The 24,084-nt window shown below is 46.9% G+C and overlaps 1 protein-coding gene across 4 annotated transcripts in view; it reads left to right on the top strand.

The window, feature by feature from the left end:
- The window catches only part of ITSN1 (intersectin 1), a 221,887-nt gene extending 205,150 nt beyond the window's left edge, over positions 1 to 16,737 (top strand). For all 4 annotated transcript variants that reach the window (XM_058732474.1, XM_058732476.1, XM_058732477.1 and 1 more), the window contains 7 exons: positions 4,333 to 4,500; positions 8,510 to 8,722; positions 9,781 to 9,902; positions 11,251 to 11,333; positions 11,618 to 11,701; positions 12,232 to 12,405; positions 14,656 to 16,737. In XM_058732474.1, the coding sequence (XP_058588457.1) occupies positions 4,333 to 4,500; positions 8,510 to 8,722; positions 9,781 to 9,902; positions 11,251 to 11,333; positions 11,618 to 11,701; positions 12,232 to 12,405; positions 14,656 to 14,804 (993 nt within the window). In that variant the 3' untranslated portion in view covers positions 14,805 to 16,737. The remainder of the gene's footprint in view (positions 1 to 4,332; positions 4,501 to 8,509; positions 8,723 to 9,780; positions 9,903 to 11,250; positions 11,334 to 11,617; positions 11,702 to 12,231; positions 12,406 to 14,655) is intronic.
- Positions 16,738 to 24,084: the final 7,347 nt, after the last annotated feature.

The raw sequence follows: 24,084 nt of genomic DNA on the forward strand, positions 1-24,084 counted from the left end.
GCACAGTGTGGTATGGTAGCATGATTTAATTTTTCTTTTCTAAAAAGTTGTGTGCGTGTGTCTGTGTGTGTGTGTGTGGTGTGTGTATGTGTAGGCAGAGCATTTAACTAATATACAGACAGAAGTTCTGTCCAGATGGGGAGATTATGGGTGATTTTTTAGGTTCTTTTTTTTTTAATTCAAAAAAATGAAAAAAAAATTTTTTTTAATGTTTATTTACTTTTGAGAGACAGAGCACTAGCGGGGGAGGGGCATAGAGAGAGGGGGACACAGAATCCGAAGCAGGCTCCAGCCCCGAGCTGTCAGCGCAGAGCCTGACGCGGGGCTCGAACTCATGAACTGAGATCATGACCTGAGCCGAAGTTGGACACTTAACTGACTGAGCCATCCAGGCACCCCTTAAAAAAATTTTTTTTTACATTTATTTATTTTTGAGAGAGAGAGACAGAGCACAAGTGGGGGGTGGGGACAGAGAGAGAGAAGGAGACACAGACTTCAAAGCACGCTGCAGGCTCAGAGCTGTCAGCACAGAGCCCGACTTGGGGCTTGAACTCATAAACTGTGAGATCATGACCTGAACTGAAGTCAGATGCTTAACCAATGGAGCCAACTGGGCACCCCAAGTTCTTTATAACTTGCTGAATTTTCTGAATTCTGAATATTGTACAATATTACAGAAAAATCAATAAGGCCATTTCCATTTTGAAACAAAACAAAGCAAACTGTTAGAACTAATAAGTAAGTTCAGTGAAGTTGCAGGATACAAAATCAATACACAAAAATCTGTTGCATTTCTATACACTAATAATGAACTATTGGAAAGAGAAATTAAAGAAACAGTCCCATTTACAATTTCATCGACAAGAATAAAACACCTATGAATAAATTGAACCAAGGAGTTGAAAGATCTGTGTATTGAAAGCCGTAAGACATTAGTGAAAGAAATTATAGAAGACACAAATAAATGGAAAGATATTTCATGCTCATGGATTAGAAGAATTAATGTAGTTAAAATATCCGTTTTGGGGGCGCCTGGGTGGCTCAGTCGGTTAAGCGTCCGACTTCAGCTCAGGTCACGATCTCGCGGTCCGTGAGTTCGAGCCCCGCGTCGGGCTCTGGGCTGCCCGCTCAGAGCCTGGAACCTGCTTCCGATTCTGTCTCCCTCTCTCTCTGCCCCTCCCCCGTTCATGCTCTGTCTCTCTCTGTCTCAAAAATAAATAAACGTTAAAAAAAAATTAAAAAAAAAAATATCCGTTCTGCCCCAAACAGCATACAGATTCAATGAAAGCCCATTCAAAATTCCAACATTTTTCACAGAAATAGAATAATTCTAAAACTTGGAACCATAAAAGACCCAAATAGCCAAAATAATCTGGAGGAAGAAAAACAAAGCTGGAGTCATCACACTCCCTGATTGCAAACTATATTACGAAGCTATAATAATTAAAAAACAGTATGGTACTGGCATTAAAAACAGATACATAGATCAGTGGAACAGAATAGAGAACCCAGAAATAAGCCCATGCATACATGGTCAATTAGTTTACAATAAACGAGCCAAGAATATATAATAGAGAAAGGACAGTCTCCTTAATAAATGGTGTGTGTGGAGAGGGGGGCATGCTCCTGGGTGGCTAGGTCAGTTAAGTGTCTGATTTTGGCTCAGGTCATGATCTCAACAGTTCACGAGTTTGAGCCCCACATCAGGCTCTCTGCTGTCAGTACAGAGCCCGTTTCAGATCCTCTGTCCACCCCACTTTCTCTGCCCCTCCCCTGTCCACACCCTTCCAAAAAATAAACATTATTAAAAAATTAAATAAATAAATAAATAAATAAATCATGTTGGGAGAACTGGACAGGCACATGCAAAAGAATGAAACTGGACCAGTGTCTTACACCGTACACAAAAATTAACTCAAAATGGATTAAAGACTCGGATGTAAGAGCCCAAACGATAAAACTCCCGGAAAAAAACAGGTGGCAATCTCCTTGACAATGCGAATAGGTCTTGGCAATGATTTTTAAAAATCTGACGCCAAAAGCAAAAATAAACAAATGGGACATCAGGAAGTGGAAACGCTTCTGCACAACAAAGGAAACTGTCAACGAAATGAAAAGGCAACATACTGAATGGGAGAAAATATTTGCACATCAAAAATCTGATAGGGGCTAGCATCCAAAGTATATAAAGAACTCATACGACTCCTATAATAGCAAAAAAAAAAACAACAAAAAAAAACCGCCCATGAACAATCCGATTTAAAAATGGGCAGAGGATCTGAATAGGCATTTTTCCAAAGACAACATATAGATGGTCAACAGGTACCTGAACAGATGCTGAACATAATGAATCATCAAGGAAATGCAAATAAAAATCATCTCACACGTGTTGGAATGACGATTATAAAGAAATAGCAAGTGTTGATAAGGATGTGGAGAAAAAGGAACTCTTACCCACTGTTGGTAGGAATGTAAATTGGTGCAGCCACTATGGAAAATAGTAAGGAGGTCCCTTGGAAAATTAAAAATAGAACTACCACACAATCCAGGTATTCTACTTCTCAGTATTTACCTGAAGAAAACAAGAACAGTAATTTGTAAAGATAAATGCACCCCTATGTTCATTGCAGCATTATTTATAACAGACATGGAAACAACCAATTTGTCCATTGATGGATGAATAGATATATAAATTATGATGTAAATATATTATGTATAATATGTATAATATAATTTATATAATGGAATATTATTTAGCCATTAAAAAGAGTGACATCTTGCCATTTGCAGCAACGCGGACCTCGAGGGCATTATGCTAAGTGAAATAACTTAGACACAGAAAGACAAATACCATATGATCTTTCTTATATTTGGAATCTGAAAAAAATTAATTAAAAAAGCCTCCCAAGCTCACAGACACAGACAACAGATTGGTGGTGGCCGGAGGCAGGGGTAGGCGGTGGCATAAATGGGTAAACTGTTTTTGTTTTTTTGTTTTGTTTTGTTTTTAGTTCAAATAAATTGACGAAGAAAAACAAGGAAAGCAAAACAAAACAAAAACAAAGACAAATGAATTCACACAAGCCAGCTGTGTGGGCTCCCAGTCTAGCACTGTAATCCTCAGACTGGGCTGCACGTTAGAATCACCTGGAGAGCTCTAGAAAATTCCTACGCCGGAGTCTCCCCCCCCCCCCCCCCCCAGGGATATGGTCAGGGATGACAACAGGAGTTTCCAAAGGGATCCTGACCTCAGCCGGGATTTGGCCTGGAGGGTGGGGCCCTTGTTGGAGATGATCGGTGTCCACGCAGGACCCAGAATGTGCATTTTTCTCAAGTTAGGGGCTTACCTAGGACTTTAAGCCGAAGTGTACATTTGAGATGAGATATTATTCGAGGTTAGGTCCATTTGAATTATTTGTGTTTGGACAAAGCCTCGGTAGGTACACCCGATGATAATCGTTCCCTTTTACTGAGCACCTTCCAAGGGCCAGGCACTTTGCAAAGTACTTTACTGTATCAAATCACTGAGTCCTCCAATCTTATAAGGGAGGTGCTGTTAAAGTTTTTTTTTAATGTTTATTTATTTCTGAGACAGAGAGAGACAGAGCATGAACGGGGGAGGGGCAGAGAGAGAGGGAGACACAGAATCGGAAGCAGGCTCCAGGCTCTGAGCTGTCAGCACAGAGCCCGACGCGGGGCTCGAACTCACGGACCGCGAGATCATGACCTGAGCCGAAGTCGGTCGCTTAACCAACTGAGCCACCCAGGCGCCCCTAGAGGAGGTGCTGTTAGCATCCCTACGTTTCATATGAGGAAATTGTGGTTCAGAACATTTACGGGACTGACCCATAGCATGCCTGGTCAGTTGCAGAGCAGAGATTTTAACGCAGGAGGTGGAGCCCTAGGACTGGCACTCTTAACCGCTGGCCTCAAGGGTTCTTCCCAGAAAAAGGCACATTTGCTCAGATGTACCCCCTTTGCACGCTGGTCCAGAGGTGCGCAGGTTTCTGCAGCTGTGCACGGACCCAGGAAAAGAGCCATTTTCCAGGGAGAAATCCACGTGGGGTGTATAATGTGCTCACTGCAGCCACTGCCCTCCTCACACCAAAGTATAAATAATGTGGGCGCCCCCTGCCTCCCGAGGGGCCCTGGCCAACAAGGAGTGGCCGTCACGCTCACGTCATTGCTGCAGTTGGGTGCTCAGAGCTGAGGTTTCTCCTGTGAGCACCCATCAGGAAAGGTCCAGGCCCTCCTGTGCTGGGCCCCCCAGCACAGGGGACCCCAGGTCCACCTGCACCGCCTGAGGCTGCTGTCTTCTGTCCTCCCGTGTAGATCCTGGAAAACACTCCTGAAAACCACCCTGACCACAGCCACTTGAAGCACGCCCTGGAGAAAGCGGAGGAGCTGTGCTCCCAGGTGAACGAAGGGGTGCGGGAGAAGGAGAACTCCGACCGGCTGGAGTGGATCCAAGGCCACGTGCAGTGTGAAGGCCTGTCCGAGGTAGCTGCCTTCGGGCTGGGACCCGGGCCTCCCTCCCGCTGAGCCTCAGCGGCGAGAAAGATCGTGAAGCGTCCTCTCCAGGCTACAGCCTGTTCTGTCTCCAGCTGCCTCTCCCCTGCTCCTGAACCTGTCCCGCTGACTTTTTAATTTCTGTACTGCTTTCTCCTCCATTTTCGGCAGTTCTGTTTGTGTTGTCGGATCTGCTGGTTCCTCTCTTGTGTCTTGTCCTTGCACGGGTGGCCATGCTCTGCATTTTTTTTCCCCCTAACACATTCTAAACACATTCCTGCATATCTCACAGCAGAGAAGTGTAATATCTACAGTTACGGATCTCGTTCCCTTCTGCTGTTTCTGCTAGCTGTCACCGCGCATGCCTGCTTCTCTGTATGTACTGTGATTTTCGATTGTGAGTTCAGTGTCCCTTGGAGCTTTATCTGTGGGACCTTGGAGCTCTGAAGTTGCATTCCTCCTGAGAGAATCGCTACCAGGATCACCCTAAGTTTCACGTAGAGGGGTTTTGGGATCACACTAGCGTGTGAATTGTAGTTGTGAATGGGTCGGGAGTTGCCCTGTGGCTGCAAATTCTCAGGGGCATTTTTTTTCATTCCACTTACACCAAGGTCAAAAACAAGCAAGTCTTCTTGTTCATCTCTGCTGCGCTTGAGTTCACTCGTGGCCTTTCCTCTGTGGGCTTCTTTTGGTGGAGCTCTCCTGTTAGCTCCCTCAGCGCAGTGAGCCCTGGAAACACCGCTTGTTTCCTGCGGCCCATATGGCTTTTGAAGTGGACGCTGAAGGTCACCAGATTCAAGGGAGGCTGTCAGGCTGAAGCTGGCTTTGGGGTTTATCTTCTGGGGTTCACATTTTCATTGTTTTCGGCCTCCGCACATTGTGTTAAGCTTGTTTTTGTTTTACATTTTTATCGTTCTGCTTGCATTTCAAAAGTGAATTTTTATATTCTACTCAGTTTTTTAACATTTTCACTGGATAGGTCAGTGTAGCCCATCAACACTGGAGCCACAGAAGCCTCGCTTCTAGTATTTAATTATTTCTTGTGCCCTACCTTTCCCTTAGTTTCATTTATTCTTGCTGCCCTTTCCCCCCTGCCTCTCTTTCTTTGCCTCTGCATGCATGTGCGTGCACGCACACACACACACATGCCTGCACACGCGCCATTCACTAGGGTTTCCCAAAATGCCCAGGCAGAATGTGTCCCCCACATCCCCCTCTTCCTGTGGCTTCCTCCTTCTTACAATGCTTCAAAGGCAGGCACTACCCGAGGAAGTCATCACCGCTGGTTCCTCCCCTGCCTTACTTCCTTGTTGGCCTTCAGCATAGGTGTGGGAGAAGCCAGCCCATGGGAGCAGCCCTGTGGAAATCCAGGTGACAAGTGTAGACTCCCATTTTGGAATTTTGGGTCGATAATCAATCCAGGGGCATTCATCCGGCTGGTTGGCTCACTTACGCTTTCATCCATTCATTCATTCAGTAAACATTTCTTGAGCACCTGCCCATGTGCCATTGCCTTAGTGTACTAAACACTAAGGACATGAAAATCACAAAGATGTCACCTCTCCCCTCTCTAGGGTTCTACGGTTCTGGATGAAGTGGAGGGACGAAACCAATGTTTACGATAAAATATGGGTGGCAAGGCAGAGCCAGCTGCAGGTGCTGTGGGAACACATGATGAAGAGGAAGGGACAGTCATAGGGGGATTCAGGGAAGCATTGGAGAAGGAGACACTGGGCTGGGTGTTGAAGGATGAAGACGTCTATCCAGGTAGGAAACCAGGGGGAGGGCATCTTAGTGGAGGGACGTCCTGAGCCGGGCATCTGTAGGGCGATAGGCGATACGGCTCTATGGCAAGTTGAAGGCGGGGCAGGAATGGCCTGTGTACCATTCAGAGGAGCTTTAACTCGATCCTGCAGACGGTGGATCTGAACAGCACCCGAATCTGCCAGGCAGAAGTGCCAACATGGCGACATGCACTTCGGAAAGGGGCCCTTCCTTGCATCTCATGGCTGCCATCGGGTGGACTCAGTGAAGCCTGCCTGGGTCTTCTTCTTAAATCATGCAGCATAAAATAAGCTCTTGTCATTTGAGTTTCGTGGCTTCTGTGTCCTCTTTGAAACAGACTGTTGTCCTTCCTTATCAGCCGGTTGTACCTAGCTATTGTACAGCAGCTTCCGTCTGTCTGTACAATCATGGAAAGGGGGCACGTTGGCTTCCGTTTCCTGGCCCAGATCTGGGCTCAGACCTATGATTAACTTTCACATAAATGCTGTTTTTGCCACTCTTGTCTTAAGACAGAGAAATATAGGGGTGCCTGGGTGGTTTAGTCAGTGAAGCATCCGACTTTGGCTCAGGTCATGATCTCGCAGTCTGTGAGTTCGAGCCCCGCGTCAGGCTCTGTGCTGACAGCTCAGAGCCTGGAGCCTGTTTCAGATTCTGCGTCTTCCTCTCTCTCTGCCTCTCCCTGCTTGCACTCTCTCTCTCTCTCTTTCAAAAGTAAATAAACATTTAAAAAACTTCTTTTAAAAGATAGAGAAATGTAAATATCATTCCCAATTCACTTATGTTCAGTGTTAGCCTGGCCAATTGGAGGCCCAAACTTGGAGTATGAATAAATGACATCACCTTCGTGTGACCCAGGGCCTTCTCTGGATTCATTGTCTGTCCCCAAGTGCCTTGGACTCTCTTGGCAAGCCAAAAGGGCTGGGTTGATCTCCAGCCTCCTGTTCATAGTGCAAAGGGATAAAAACTAGGCACCAAAGGCTCCCATTTGGGTGTCATCTTCAGTCTTTTGGGCTCCCTCAGAGCCCTGGTGGCAGATGAGAGACACTTCTCCCTCTTTGTACCCAAGAGTGAGTGGAGTGGTCACTCTTCCTTGATGCCTATAGATCTCCAGTCACAGAGGCACTGCTGATTCTTTCTTCCATGATGGAGGGAGATGAGTGGCCACCAACATCTCTCGAGGGACACATGGTGTGAACCCTGTCACCTCTTCACAAATACTGTCCTCAGAGAGACCTATAGGGCTCATAGTTCTGTAGAGCATTGGCCTTGAAGGCTGCTAGTAGAGCATCCCCTGGGGCCCAAGTGTGGACAGGTGGGGGCCATGAGAGTCTGACCCTTGCCTGGATCATACTGCTGCCTGGGCACAGCTGTACCTTTCCCTCTTTCAGTCTCTCACCCTGCGCCAAAAAAAAAGGGGATCCTAGTGAGGTCATTTTTCTGCCTCGGTCTCCCTCTGCCCCTTTAGAAACTGCTCACGTGAGATGAGAGAGCCCAGAGGGATGATAGAGCCATGTTTTAGCGGCACTCGGAGCCATCTCCAAGGTTTGGCGAAGTGGCAATGAGAGTGTCCCCTTCACACTTTCCGGACTAGTGAGTTGGTGGAGATTTAATGTGAGCCAACACCGTGTCTGCTCTGCTTGGCTTTGAGGCATCACTGAGCGCCCTTGAGTTTTGCACTCACTCACGTGCGAGGGGCCTGGACTCTAGCTGACCTTGGAAAGTAGCATGTGGTCTGTAGAATTGTGCAGGGAGTGGTTGCTGCTTTCCCCAAGCGCAAGGGACCTTTTGAACCCGTGTGGGGTCATCACTGGAGCTGGCTGATGCCCCTTCTGGAGACACAGCCCGTACTCATTGAGGTGGGAGAGGGCCGAGAATTTTCTTCCTGTTTCCCATTTCCCAGTAAATAAAAGGGGGGCACCGACACCCTCAGACATTAGTAGACCCCCTCGGGAGAAAGCAGTCAGAAGTATATTCAAGACTCATCTGGACACTTGGAATCCCCAGAACTGTGTCTTTGACTGCCTTTGACTCCTTGGCCCTGAAAGGTACTGCCTGAAGTCTGCAAAGCAGTCTTTGATTGAAGCCTAAGATACAGGCCCGTGGGGGCCCAGCCTCCGATTCTGACGGAGCCTGCGCTTTCAGACGCAGAAACACAAAAATCAAAAAACGACCTCCCTTCACCGTGTCCTCTTTGGGCTTTGTTTTCCTTTCTCAGCAACTTGTGTTCAATTCAGTGACCAATTGCTTGGGGCCACGCAAGTTTCTGCACAGTGGGAAACTCTACAAGGCCAAGAGCAACAAGGAGCTGTATGGCTTCCTCTTCAACGACTTCCTCCTGCTGACCCAAATCATAAAGCCCTTGGGCTCATCTGGCACGGACAAAGTCTTCAGTCCCAAATCGAACCTGCAGTACAAAATGTACAAAACAGTAAGTGTGGTTCTAGATCGTGGTTCTAGATTGCGATTCTAGATTGCAATATCAGGGTTGGTGTTGGCGGGGAAAGGAGAAAGTTTCCAGAAGGAGGCAGAGTATGAGCAGGGTTTGCGGGGGGAGGGAGGGTTTGTGGCGTAGAGGAGAAGACGGAGGGATGAGCCAGGGTTTAGGGTAGCTAAAGTAGTGCAGTTCCAACATTATCAGAAGAGGAACAGCATTCGACTCGATTGACAAGACATCTATCTATGAGCTTCCAAATGGCCACTGTGGTTCCTCAGACATGAGGAGTGCCCCCTATGCTGGTGGGGCTCACGGTCTAATGTGACGCAGGAGGCAGGCATGGGACAGCTCAGAAGTTGAGCACTGGTGCCCACCTTCCAAGCATTCCCAGACCCTTCCCCAAACTTCTCAGGATCGCTTGAAACATCTGTGCCCCTCACCTTTTCCAGCAAAAGCCAATCTAAACAGTCCATGTGTGGAGAATTTCCCTCTGCTGTTTATTTGGTCTGCTCCTATGTACATAGCTGTGTTTGTGTGTCTTTGTGTCACGGGATACCGTTTTCCTAAGTTTGTCTGTGTGGGGGCGTTTATGCGGAAGAATTTTCTCTGAGGCAGCAGTTAGGGGATTGTGGGGTGATGGTGATTGTGGGGCAGAGAACAATGTACTTATGTAGATTGTCACTAGCAACTTTGTATGAAAATCTTTGGAGGGGATTGGCTGGAAGTTAAGTTGTTGAAGACCGTTTGCTGGTTGGGATATGCAACGGCCAAAACAGACCGGTCAGCTCGTATTGCGAAGGGCTTAAAAAATACCAGCAAAATGGAGGAGGCAAAAATTCTATTTATAGTTTGCAATACATGAAAGTTGATATTAATGCAAAATTATGATTCCAGTAGAGTTTACTGGAAAACACACACACACACACACACACACACACACACACACTCAGTTTAGTTTACTAGAACATGTGCGCATAAGCTCACGCACACTCATAGTTCATTGAAACACAGAGTCCCGTCTGGTTGTTTAATGCCTGTGCATTCTCTTTCAGCCTATTTTCCTGAATGAGGTTCTAGTAAAATTACCCACTGACCCTTCTGGAGATGAGCCCATCTTCCACATCTCCCACATTGACCGAGTCTACACCCTCCGAGCCGAAAGCATAAATGAAAGGTAAGACCTGCCACCTGCCTGGCACTGGGGACCTGGGTTCCACCAGGCTGGACATATGTAGAACATTTAATTAATCAGCAGGTCCCAACATTTGTTCAGTTGCAATACCACAACCTCTGGCTGGAGGGGTCTTCATGCTTTTCTCTAGAGCCGCTCAAAAGTTTAACACGTGGCGTGAATTTTTCAAAATAAAATGAATTGAAACTGATTTTGCTTGAGAATTTTTTTAAAGGAAATTTCCATCTTTCTTTGAGATCCGTGGAGCATCTCAGGTTTCCCAAGGTTTTCCAGGTGGCAGAAACCAATAGGAAGGCGATCTGGGGATTAACAGGACCACCCAAGCCCGACCCTATCCTCAGCTGGGCTCGCTTACGCAGACATCCTGGATCTGAGAGCAGTGGGTTGTTTTGTTATTTTGCTTCAATCGTGTATTCAAGGCTCTGCCCTACAGCCAAATGAAATAGATCATTTCTGAAGGACGAACTTGACCCAAGGCCAACCGACATTCCAAAGGGCATTTGTGCCAAACAAGAAAACTGGCCAAAGCTATCATACATATGGGTCTCCGAGAAATGAAGGAGAAAGCGTCATGCCAACTACTTTGCTCGGGAGTGTGTTTGCTTTTCCCTAGAAAGTGGTTCCCTGTCTGGGAAATGGTTTTGTTCTTGTCTTGGATGGTTTAATAAGAGAGATCCTTCTGGCCTTCTTTGGTTAGGCAAACATGGGGTGCTTTTTAAAAGAATTAATTCATTAATTTTATTCAATTTTTTTTTTTAATTTACATCCAAGTTAGTTAGCATATAGTGCAATAATGATTTCAGGAGTAGAATCTAGTGATTCAGTCCCTATATAAAACACCCAGTGTTCGTCCCAAGTGCCGCCCTTAATGCCCCTTGCCCATGTAGCCCATCCCTCTACCTACAACCCCTCCAGCTTCCCCCAGCTTGTTCTCTGTGTTTAAGAGTGTCATATGTCTTGTCCCCCTCCCTGTTTTTATATTATTTTTGCCCCCCTTCCCCTATGTGCATCTGTTTTGTAATGGGATGCTTTTCAACGAGGGAGGAGAGAGTTGCATGCCAACATCTCCGGGTCAGCATTTCTCTTCCACAGGGGCACCAAGGCCAAGGCAGGTCTCAAGCATATCAGTAAAAATGCCACTCCTCCCTCCTTATTAATGGTAGGAATAATTATTAGCATCATTTGACAGAACAGCAGACTTTCTTTCCCAAGCCTTTGTTGTTCAGATCAAATGAACAAAGCAGGTAGGGTCCTGGAGACTGAATTCGAGTGGACCTGAAACCTTTTTCCTGAGTTCTGTTTGGCACCTTTCTGTCTTTTTATTTCCAAGGACTGCCTGGGTGCAGAAAATCAAAGCTGCTTCAGAACTCTATATAGAGACTGAGAAAAAGAAGCGGGAGAAGGCGTACCTGGGTATGCATTGCTCAGTGGCATGGACTGTTTCCTGCCGAGCTGGGGCAGAGAAGTTTGGGCTCAGAATCCTTAAAGCTGGAAGATGAGCCTGGAGGCGGAGGGAGGCTGAGAAGGGACGGGAGTGGGGGAGGGGAGAGTGGGGCGCAGGATGAAGGGTGGAGCCAGCCAGAGTCTGAGGGGAGAAGGGGGGGCAGCTACATAAAACTGGTCTGAGGCAAACAGGGATGGGGAAGGCACCAAATGTTTCAGTGAAGCATCTTGTGTTGTTCTTCCCGCTGTCGTAGTCCGTTCCCAAAGGGCAACAGGTATCGGAAGGTTGATGGTGAACGTTGTTGAAGGCATTGAGCTGAAACCCTGTCGGTCACATGGTAAGGACCTCAAATTCCCTCTAGCATGAGTTGTTGGTAGAAGCCTTTTCTCCCTTCCCCCCAGCCAGACTTAAGTCAAATGTGCTATTTCCATAATCCTAAATTTTCCTTCCAGAATTGGCTTTTCTAACACTTGTTAAAATCTAGAGGTTTTTGTTTTTGTTTTTAATTTAATCCTTCCCACCATTTTGCTTTTCAGAGAGATCCGGGTGGTTGCCATTTCATAGTGGATGTGATACAGTCTAAGGCTATAGCAAAGAGACAGGAAAAGCTTAATTTTAAAGTCCATTAATCTAATTATTTAAGTGTTATCAATATTTACATATTATAACTTAACTGTGATGCTGGATTGTGGGAGTTTTTGCCCAGATTCTCCATTTTATGGCACTTACCGAGTGTGGCAATGGGAGGGGGGTGGTAAAAATGAGGGACATGGAGGGAAATTGCTGCCCATCGTGGCTGTGACCCTGCCATGCCGTGCCCAGAGCCCTGCAGCCAGGTAGGAGTCTAGCAGACTGTGTCCACTCTAGGAAAGAGTAACCCGTACTGTGAGGTGACCATGGGCTCCCAGTGTCACATCACCAAGACGATCCAGGACACTCTGAATCCCAAATGGAATTCCAACTGCCAGTTCTTCATCAAAGACCTGGAGCAGGAGGTCCTCTGCATCACCGTGTTTGAGAGGGACCAGTTCTCTCCAGACGGTGAGTAGAGAGCGGTCTCGTGAGGTGCCCTTCCTCCTCTGTCGTCCACCTTTCAGGGGTAAATGTTTTCTACCTGGGACCTTGGTGCCCAGGATTTTTTTTGACCTCCCCCCAGAAAGATGAGGTTGGCACAAGGCAAGACTCAGCCTCCCCTAGGAAGTGGCCTTCACTGATGCTGGGACATCTCAGAGAAGGTGAACAAAGCACACTTGGTCTAGAGTGGTCCAGCTGCCCTAGATAGAGAACACAGTCCCATGCCTCCCTACAGCACGCGACTGCAAAAAAGACTGTACCCCAGAGTCTCAGCCCAGTCCTTTAGTTCCTGGCCCAAAGCCACGGTGATAATAGATAAAAGTAGCCCGTTGAGCAAGAAAAGTGTCAGCCCACGACAGGCGTGGCAAGAAGCAATCAGTGCACTTTGGGTGACATGTCTGGTTAATCAAAGGGATGGAACTGTGGAACTGGGTTGGATGAATCATTCCTTCAACCCGCTTCCTGCTTCTGCTTTGAGCCTGGAAAAGAAGGCACCTGGCCAATGACTCTAAGAAATTCTCTTTTCCTCAACTGATAAAAACCAGAGAGTAAGTCTGAAGATAGCAGGCTCAATTATATCCAAAGAGTATAGGGAAGTGCTAGGAGTGAGGGGCTTCTGCTAGCGTGGCTTTTGCCTTTTCATACTTTTATATGAATTATCTCATTGTGAGTTAGGTACCTTTGGTTACGGTCTAAAGACAGGCACATAGCTGGCTAAATGTTAGAGAATGCCCAGAACAACTCTCAAGGCTAGGCTCTCGACTACCGTGTTTCATTGCCAGTTTTTATTCTGACAAGTGAAAGTTTAAGACTGGTCATTTTAAATAGGGAAATAACAGGACGCAGTGACAACTCCACTAGGGTATAAATTAAAAATCCTAGTGTTGTTCTTATATAAGAGATTATTCCCACGAAATGAGCATAGGGCAAAATAAATTTGCATTTGTCCACCAGAAAAAAACTCTCACATCTTTTTTTTTTAATTATTTTTTAAAGCTTTTTTTGTTTGTTTTTTCTTTCCAGTAATCTCTACATCCAACATGGGGCTCAACTCATGACTCAAGATCAAGTGTCACAGGCTCTTCCGACTGAGCCAAGTGGAATCTTGAAAGGCTGTTTCCTGTACAGGAGTGCCTGGATAACAGTATATTCCACCAAATAATTCTTGAATGAATAAATGAAGGAATTATGGTCTGGAGGCCCATTTAACACCATTGTGTAATTGCCTAATTTGAAAAAAATTTTCAAGTATAGGGGCACCCGGCTGGCTCAGTCTGCAGAGTGTGCAACTCTTGATCTCAGGGTTATGAGTTCGAGCCCCACATTGGATGTGGAGTCTACTTAAAAAAAATAAATAAAAAGTTAAAAAAAGGAGGGGGTCAGCTCAGATCTTGATCTCAGGGTTATGAGTTTGAGCCCCACATTGGATGTGGAGCCTACTTAAAAAAATAAATAAAAGTTTAAAAAGGGGGCAGGGGTGCCTGGCTGGCTCAGTCAGCTAAGCATCCGACCCTTGATCTCAGCTCAGGTCTTGATCTCAGGGTCGTGAGTTCAAGCCCTGCACTAGCTCTGCACCAGGCGTAATGCCTACTTAAAAAAAAAAAATTAAAAAACACAAATATATTCACATCTGTTCTTCTACTGGTGCTCAATATTTGATAAAAAGTGGGGTTGAGATAGTTTTGGGAGCGCTGTTGAAAGCATGCAGCCCCAGGCTGTGTGTGGCCTCCTCTCCCACACCTTGCATTTGCTCTCTGGCACACGCAAGGGGCATTTTAAGGACCAGCCCTAGCTCACCATCTTTGCTTTTTCTGAAAAGGATGTGACATCACGAAGTGTCCTCTTGTGACAAACCCTGGGAGATATTACTTTTCAATCTTTGTGCAGCTGATATGGCATCCAATGTTGCATTGCCTCCCTAGACGCTTCTAGGCCTTTGGAGCTCCCCAGGTGTGGGGACTGTCATCGTCTCTGTTTTTACTTCCTTCTAGACTCACCTTCGTCCCCACCCTGGTGTCCTTTTTTTGTTTTTTTTCTTTCCCTCCATTCAAAACTTATGCTCTGTCATTGTGGTTCATGGATTCCTATAAACTGACCTAATTCCCTTTTGGAAGAAGGGAGCGTATAACAAGTCGCTGAAAAATTCCCAGTGTGCCAAATACATGCCTTGAAGTTAAGGAATTCTCTCTCTGAGCAGGGTGTTCTTTCTCCTTTCAGATTTTTTGGGTCGGACAGAGATCCGTGTGGCTGACATCAAGAAGGACCAGGGTTCCAAGGGCCCAGTTACAAAGTGTCTCCTGCTACATGAAGTCCCCACAGGGGAGATTGTGGTCCGCTTAGACCTGCAGCTGTTTGATGAGCCATAGGGAGCAGGCCCTGGTGTGCTGGTAGACTTCCTCCAGCCCAAGGCAGCAGGTGCGATCTGGACATGGGGTTGCTTTTCTAAGACCACCGTTGGATGTTCAGCCACAGGGCAACGGGACAGTGAAGACAGGCCCCTCAAAACTTTTAGGAATAATTCTTGACAATCCTTCCCCCGCCCCCAAACAAGTTCCCATTTTATGAAGCAGAACTGTCTTCCTTCGTCCTCACTGCAGGCCTCATCATGGCTTCTAGGGTCTTTGAAATCCCATAGCCCCCAGCTAGATTTGGTTGGGAGTCTGGCCCATCCCTGGGCCCGAGGCTTGGGTCTGGTCACTGTAAAATAGATTTATAAATGCAATGTCTGTATGTTTGGAGAACTCATGTAACCCTCCACCAGTCCCCAGATAGGCCCCTGGGCCCATGATGCCTAGTCCTTCGTGTGTTTTAGAAGTAACTATGAAAGTCTTGCCATTGCTTCAGAATCTTATTCCCCCACCGGGACCTTATTTGAAATGCTGCCCTGGATATGATCAGTCGGGGAGGTGGTCTCCAAATCAGACAGTGGGCTAGCTCTTTGAAGAGCTGGTCCATGGAAGATTCTAGCAGGTGCATTGTTAGAGCCCTTCCAGTGCCCTCCAGGTCTTTTATTGATAGATGTCAATGAAAACTATCACTAGCTACCTTCAGGTGATCCAGTTTTGATTTCCAGCATGCTTGGAAGATGGTTAAGGAAGCTTGTTATCTACAAAGTTATACTTTGTTGGATTTAGATCACCACAGGTCACCTGAAAGGCTACTTTACAATGTCATTGGGCCCTGGTTGCCACCCCAGTTGGAAAATTCTCTTTGGTTTGGAGGTCCTACGATGTTTCGTGACAAGAGTAATCTCTGGTGACCAGCTCTGAGCCTGCTTTTGCTTGAATGTGCCGGATCCTGATTGTCATGGGAAATTCTAGCAGCTGTCTTTGGTGTGTTCCCAAGAAAGAAACATCCCCAAGACGTGAAAAAGAAAAGTCGTGATCCGGAAGTGGGATGGAAAGATGTAAAGGAACTCCATTACATGCTGGGGGGAAGGCCCTAGGAGCATACACGCCTCACAAATCTGGGGAGGAAGACCCAAGACTCGTTCCCATATTCTTCCATACGCAACCAACCTCTCAGTAATGGAAACCCATGTGCTTGTTGCCAGAGTCAGGAACGTATGACCATGTGCCAAGCTGTTTGGTTTGAGTTCTTTGATTCCCCACCCCCCCCAATAGCCAGGAGATAGGCTGGTTAACTAGATAATAACTTGATTTGCTAATGAAAAGTGTGGGCCGTATTTTGTTCGCATGTTAATGTTCTCCTAATCCCAGTTTGTTGTGGTCATGACATGTTCTTTGCATGTTCTCTTGGTACTGGAGTCCAGCTTTCCTGTGTTAGACAGTGTTCTCTTCAATTGTAGGTCCTAATTTAACTAGGGTTGTAGAAATGCTTTGTAAGTGGTAGCATTAACATAGTGGCCGAGTCTCCACTTTGCTGGGAACTGAATGCATAGTGTCATAATTTCCCATAAGAGCTCTGTCATATTTCAAGCAATTTTTAAAATGTGTGTGTTAGAAAGGGCAACAAAGTTTACATTTCATACTTTTAAGAAACACTTTATTATTTATTTATTGAAGATAGTGTAGAATTTTGTATCGCGAACAAACAGACATGAGTATTTTTTAAAACAGACACACCCTTTAGTTAGAAACTTTCAACTGAACACTGTTACAGACCAAGGTGAACTTCAGGCATGCATTTGTTTACCACTTCCCAGAAGAAGATATAGTGAAAATACCTTAGGTTTATATTTTTTTGACGTTGTTAAGAAACTGTGTGGAATTAAATCTATAAATAGACATACAACTTATGCTTTCCTATTTCTATACCCAATACAGTTTGTTCAGTGTATTCGTGAAGGACGTGTTCTATGGTAGAAAAAAAAACGTATGCAGTGTGTCAGTGGGGTAGTATTGGGTCACCATTCCAATCCCTTTCCTTCTGTTCTCCCTTTTCTTCATTGGCTTTCTTTGTGCGTCAGGGCTGGTCATCACTGTTTATCCAGGTAGGATGTAGTGTGAACAATGACAAGAATCTTAGTAACCCTTTTAGGCCTGCCGGTCACCCACTCACGGCATCACCCACTCGCAGCGTCCCATCATCGGAGTTAATGTGGCACGAAAGAGCAGTATGTGAGTCTTTCTCCCAAGTGACTACGTTGAGCATCCCTGAGCTGCCTCCTCCAGGACAGCAATTCTGGATTGGCGTCCTTGCACTCAGTGGTGTAATTGGTACTGTGACCGATCCTACTTGTGGATGATGTAGTTTGGCCCTGAGATCCAGCTATGACTCAGGAGTCATGCTGGGGTGGGGGAGGAGATAGAGAAATGTGGACGGTGCATGGTGTCTCTTTGACCTCTCTTTACAATGACTTTACAATGTCACTGGGCCCTGGCTGCCAGTCCAGTTGGAAAATTCTCTTTGGCTTGGAGGCCCTATGATGTTTCATGACAAGAGTAATCACTGGTGACCAACTCTGAGCCTGTTTCTGCTGCCGTTTTCTGGCTTTTTGGCTGCCTGGGCTAAATTTCATAGAGAAGGAATGTCTCTTTCCAATAAGCAACCCGTTTCCTAGCGCTTTGCTTCTAAATGCAGGGTTTCTGTAGGCCACTATAGCCTGGCATTCTGATCCCAGCCCTCCACATGCCCTTGTAAGTTTCCCATCTACTCTGAGCCACGCTGACTTCCTCTAGCCCAGCAAGGGGCTTTTCTGCTCTCAGGCTGTGTGCTGAGAACGGGAGCCCTTGGACTGGGGTTTTATGTAGACTAGCTCTCCTGAATGGACAATCCGTGTCCTAATCCCTCTGGGCAGGGTTTCTCTGGCTGGTACTGTCTTCCCTGGCAGGCAGGCAGGCAGGCAGGCAGGCTGGCAGGATCATCTCCTGGAAACAGGTCGGCCGTAACCAGGAGAGCCTGGAGGGTGTTCATTCACATCCTGGGCTTGCCTGACCCCGAATGGGGGACTCTCCTAGGCTAGGGTCACCAGGGATGCTTGAGAAACTAGAAGCAACATGTCCCTGTCCTTTGACGGCAGGAAAGAGAACGGTGCTCCAAAGAACATTAGTGTTAAAGGGGACTTTTTTTCTTCTTTGCTTTTTTGAAGAGCTTGAGCATGACCTACGTATGTGAAGGTAACTGATTTCATGTGGTTGAATAGTACTGAATTTAACTGAAAAAAGAAAATCCCATCAGAAAGTGGGTAAATTGATCACTTGCATCTTGGTGACCTGGTACCCCCCCCCCACCCCTGTGACTTCCGGGGTGGGAATGAAGTCGGGGGTTAGATGCTAGAGCCACCAGGGAAGGATGATTGGAGGTCTGCTGTCCAAGACCAGGCAGGTGAGCTGTCCCTTCAGGAGCTGGCCGGTGCAATCATAAGCCACTGACCATGCAGAGTGGGAGCATTCTCGAATCCGGTGGGGTTGGAGAACGAGGGGAAATGGATGAGTGCTTCTGGTTTTATTAGAAAGGTGGAAATTTAGGAGTATAATTTAGAGTTTGCCAATACTTTGTATGAGGAGAAAAAGACTTCTCCATCTCTACTCCAAATAGCCTTTTCTGGTTGGTTGGACTTTTTGATTCGTCAGAAGAAAATTTGTATTTGTGTGTAACAATGTTAAAACTTTCCGTTGGAAACAGCTAGTGGGTTTTAATTGTATTTCATGTGCTCCCTTCCCTTCCCTTCCCTTCCCTTTCTTTCCCTTCCCTTTTTCCTTCCCTTTTTCCTTTCCTTCCCTTCCCTTCCCTTTTTCCTTCCCTTTTTCCTTCCCTTTCTTTCCCTTTCCTCTCCTCTCCTCTCCTCTCCTCTCCTCTCCTCTCCTTTCCTTTCCTCTCCTTTCCTTTCCTCCTCTTCCCTTTCCTTTTATTCTGACTGCCTTCTCCTTTGAGGTTGGAGATGAGCTTTACAGCAGACACGAGCACTTTGAAACGGACACTGGCAGACTTCAGAGGTGGTAGGGTCTTTTCAGACTCGAGGTGAACGTGAGGTTAGCAAAGGGTCTGCTTACTCCAGATGGACTTGCTCTACACATATAGAGCCTCTGGTGCCAGAAGGTGAGGTTGAGAGAAACAGTCGGTCCTGGCTGTTTCTCCTTTGCTTTCTGGTATAGGAGGCCGAGTTCCTACCAGGTAAAAAGCATAATGGGTAGCACCAGAAACCGGTGACAAGGTGAAGCCTCCGATGCTGTGGTCTGAGCTGCCCTATGAGGCATTCGGCGAAAGTAACACCTCCCTCTGTTTGTGCCCTGAGGTGTCGAAATGCCTGCAGGCCTTCCCCTTTCTGCTGGGAATAGCCCAGGTCAGCAGCCAAGACTCTCCTGGCAGTGCCCTGAGCTGTGTTCTGCGGGGGGCCGCTTAGTATGGTGTAAATCACGTTGGCATGTCTATCGTGCTTGGAAAACAGCCGTTTATTTGAGCTAAAGGGAAGGAAAGTTCTAGAACTCCCATTTCCTCACCTCACGCTGTATCAGATCCAGGATGTGTTTGTAGGTCATCACGCTCAACTGAGGTACATCACCTGATATCCGTAGGAGCCAGAATCCATTCCTGATAAGCATGGAAATCTTACTCCACGTGAAGGATAGAAACATCTAACAGCTTTCTCTATCTTGGGAGCATGAAAACCCAGATGCCAACATGTTGGAGTCTTATCTCTGGGCTGTGATCTCTTAGTAACTCAGTCAGTAAGGCTAATAGTGTGTTGTTCTTTCTGGGAGTCCCCACCCTGCACTAGGCCACTGTCTTAGGGACTGGGAGATACAAAGGAAAGGCCTGCCTCTGTGGCTTTCATGGCCTAATTGTAGATCTGACTTGGAGTTATTTAAATACCACCCAATGCTTGTAAAAGCTCATCTCCACCTCTAAATAATTATATCAGTGACAGGCAGATCAGTTCCTCCATTAAGAGAAACCCTCATTGCTCTGGCCTTGGAGAACCAGATAACACATACGTATTACAGTAAGTTTTTGGACACTGTATGTGGTTGTGGTATTTCAGGGTAAATTTGCCCCTACTGTATGTCAGGGTTTGTGTGAATTTTTTTTTTTTAATGTTTATTTTTGAGAGAGAGACAGAGAGAGACAGAGACAGGGCGTGGGAGAGGAGCAGAGAGAGAGGGAGACAGAGAATCCCAAGCAGGCCCTGTGCTGTCAGCACAGAGCCAGACGGTGGGGGGGAGGAGGGGGGCTTGAACCCACCAACCGTGAGATCATGACCTGAGCTGAAATCAAGAGTCGGATGCTTAAACCAACTGAGCCACCCAAGCGCCCCTGTGTGAATTGTTTTTAAGTGGATTCTGTTCTACGTTCTATAGCAGCCTGTATTGTTAATATCATCTGAATAGCGCGACTATTTTAGTATTCAAAGCCCACCAGGTAAAACTGCGTTCAGAAGTGGGCTCATTTGGTCAGTCTTGAAAACCACTGAGCGTTTCTCTGATGTTTCCTGAGAATTAAGCAGTCACCAGGGTTTCTTTTTGTGCAGTGGTAGGAATAGAGACCTTTCTTCTACAACACCGGTTTTGTGCTTTTATCATTTAAAAGAATAACATTCCTGCGCGGCTGTGTTTCTAAAACTCTGTTCCTCTGCATTTCTCCTCTTATACTCAAATCTCTTATTTCCTCCCGCGTCTCCGTCTGAAAAGAGCGGGGGCCTAGGGCAGAGGGGGATTCAGGAACCAGAGAGAGGGGGTTGAGGTGTGGTTGAGGAATCAGCGGCTGCCTTCCTACCCACCGTGGCCGCCAGGGGGCGATCTCCCGTTGGAAACCTGCGGTCCGCGGGCGGCTCCGGGGGCGCTGGTTCCACCTCCTGCGGCCCCCGGGGTTGCATGTATGGTGTTGTGAGAGAGTGGGGTGGGGGGGGGGGGCTGTGTGTGTGGTCTGGGGTGTGTAAATGTGTAGCGTGTGTATGTGAGAGTATGAGTGTATATAGTGTGTGAACGCGTGTGGTGTATGTGTGTGAGAGGATGTGTGAGCCTGACAGTGTGTGTGGCGTGTGTGATACGTGCGCTGTGCCTGCGTGCGGTGTGCACGTGATGCGTGGGTGGTGTGTGTGTGTTTGCGTGTGCACCCAGAGAAACGAAGCCAAGTGGATTGAACAGAGGAGCAGGCTGGCCTGACCCCACCGTGGTCGCGCTCAGGAGCCGCTACAAAATGAAGATCGGGGCCCCTTGTTGAAAATTACTAAGAGGTTTGAGGTGGTGGCGGCAGAAGATTGAACCAAGCACGTGGTCCCGTGTGACTGTGCGGGTCACGCGCTCGCGAAGCTGGCCCTGGACACGCTGTGTTTTCGCTTGGTTCTTGAGGCAGGTGGGGCTTCATCTTCTGTCTTCTCCCTTGGTAAAGTCTCCCTGGCAGGTGGAGGCGGGGAGAGCGGAGCTGAAAATACTTTTCAAAGCGTCTGCTCTTATTTCGTAGCAGCACAAACGGTCCAGACTAATCAGAGGGTACAAGACCCAAACCCCTAGGTGACAGATGTGCCCGACGGCCAGAGAGGGAGTCATCTGCCCTTCTCTTAGCTCCCCGTCCAGGGCGTGCCCCAGGCGCCCAGGCCTTCGAGCCTTTAACCCACTAATTTGAAATAAGACCGTTCCCTTTGGTCTTCAGTCAGCCTCGGGGGGGGGGGCCGGGGGGGGGGGCTATTCTGCCCTTTCCCGGTAGGACAGGGAGGCCTTTTGAGCCTCTGCCTTCAGAGGACCATCCAGAGGAACAGGAGAAGCAAGGAGGCTGGGGGAGGTGCGCGTGCCCCTTCCCCGGGGTCTGCACGCGGCTTGGTCCACGGCCACTCCCTGGAGAGAGAGCTGAGGAGTCTCCAGGCGTCTGGGGCACCTGCCTCTGGGACGTGGGGCCTACCCAGCTCAGCTCTCCCTGTAGGATCCCACGGATGGCTTTGGAGTAGGGTGAGCTCAGGAGAGAGGAAAGAGCCCCGTGTGTGAGTAGCCTCGAGCTTTAGAAGTCCGCGGCTCTGCCAGGCAGGTGAGCTTGCTCGCTGTTGCTTTCTCTCACAAGGCAACTTCTTGTTCCTTTTTCTTGCACTGGGCTGGACGCTCCACAACATGTGCAGTTCTGCTTCCTCTTGGCAAAGCAGTCTCATTCCTGCACACACAGAGCAATAATCCTTTCTGTTTCCCGATTCTGCCTGGAATCCCAAAGCTTGCTAAGTCAAAACGTTGGCGGAAAGTTGCACAGACGTTGCACATGCATCTTGTGTGGGGATGACTGCGTCGCTTTGAATGAAGTAGCAAATTATAGCTTTGTTGCTACACGGAATGCACCCTTCCAAACTACTGAACGCTCAGGTAGTGTTTTCCAGAGTAATTAACATTGTGTTCGTGTTAATTTTCATAAATGAACGTTTTGATGCGCATTTTACCAATCAACATCCTTAAGATGTCATCTGCTAAATAGTCACTGTGTCAGAAAGTAGATATTCTGGCAAGATCTTTGGTAATGATATTTATTTTTACACCTGCATCGAAAACATGCATTGCCAATAGCCCAAGTGTCTTTGAACTGTGAAGCCAGCTTTAGATGTTGTCTGCTGAAACCCAGCTAGCTGAAGTCTATACCCTCCTGGCCCCCTTCCCTCTACCTTCCGTAGCCCTGCGTAGATTGAGAAGTTGGCAATCATATAATTCATGTTGTATTGCCTTAGCTACATTAGCTTTGTACCCTCACGTCTGTAGGTGGTCAACATATGTGTAAATACATGTATATAGATGAGAAATCTACAACAAAAAATGTCCTGTGTATGATAATCAGCTCTTGGCATCTGGTTTTCTGCGTTTGATACAGTTTCCAGCTAAGAAAAAGGCAGGATTCCAATCCATAAAGTGAAAAAGTCATGCTCTTTAAAAGGTTTGTCATGAAATCTCTGCTGTGTGTTTATGGGAATGTCCATGACTAACTGTATATATGGTATGTAAGAGGCTATGCTGGTAAATGTTGCATAAACTAACATAGATTCTGTAGTCAAAATATTTAACTTGTTATTGTAAAATGTGATTCGTCATTGAGAGATTATTTTTCTGTATGTATAATGAGAGTATTTTAGGAATCTAATTTAAGTGCATAAAAGTATAGAAAAAAAAAATTAAAAACCTATTCCAGGAGTAGAAAATACTTAATCAGATCACTTGGGTTCAGCCCAACTAAATTTCTTATGTTAAAAAGAAAATCTGAGTTGCATATGTTCGAAATTCAAAGAAGTCATTTTGGGGGCAGAGAATATGATTAGTTTAAATGAAATGGGTGGTATGAAGAAATGAAACATATCCTGTAGCCATGACCTCGGGTGGGACCTTGGTGTTTCATTAAAAACTGACTTGAACAGGTAACATTCTGGAAGCTGGTTGTGTCAGGAAGGAGGAGAGTACTGAGAGCCTGTTTCCCATCAGATCCATGTGCCACAGAGGCTTCCATGAGTTCTGGCAGATTGATCAGGAATTCAAGCCTGAACCAAACATCCTTCTAGAGAGTTCAGAACATGGGAAAGACTCCCTATCCCCCTCCCTCCCCCGACCCCCACCCTGACTTCCAGGTCACCCTTTGCGGTTCTCTTCCTGGATAGATTGGGCACATCCCTTTGATGTTTGCCTTTTCAATGAAATTTCCCCGGGGCGTCTTCGCCACTTTTGCCTGTTGCATAGCTGGGTGGGTTGAAGAGTGAAATTTGGAGTTTCTGGGCACACAAAACAGGCAGGGCAGAGCAGTCTCCTGAGATGCCGGTGTCCCTAATGGAGATCCCAGGGGCAAGATGTCTTCCTCATCTTCCCCTTCCCAGAAAAGAGGCAGAAGCCCAAGATGCTTCTAGGGCACAGACTTGCCACCAGAAACGTCCCTGCAGGCCACCGAGGAGAAGATACAACACAAAAGCCCGTGAAACTCGATGTCTAAACCCCTGAGAGATACAGTTGGAAGTCATTTCAGGAGGTGACAAGCTGGGGGGGCAGCTTCCCCCAACAGACTGGAAGTGATGCCACAAACCAAATAGTTCCTGGTAAGACAGGGCACTGCATGGGGGTCACTGCCGTGGAGAGTGTAGGGCCGATGGCTTGCAGGGACTCGTGGGGAGTGTGAGCGCCGGGTTTTCAACATTTCTTTCAACGGTTAGCTATGTGCCTCTTGCTGATAACCAGCAGTGGAAGTTCCTTTTTGATAAGCCTGAGATCGGTGAACATTGGAGTCCAAGTGACTCCTGGA

Source organism: Neofelis nebulosa, chromosome 5, assembly GCF_028018385.1.
Source record: "Neofelis nebulosa isolate mNeoNeb1 chromosome 5, mNeoNeb1.pri, whole genome shotgun sequence".
Lineage (NCBI taxonomy): Eukaryota > Metazoa > Chordata > Mammalia > Carnivora > Felidae > Neofelis > Neofelis nebulosa.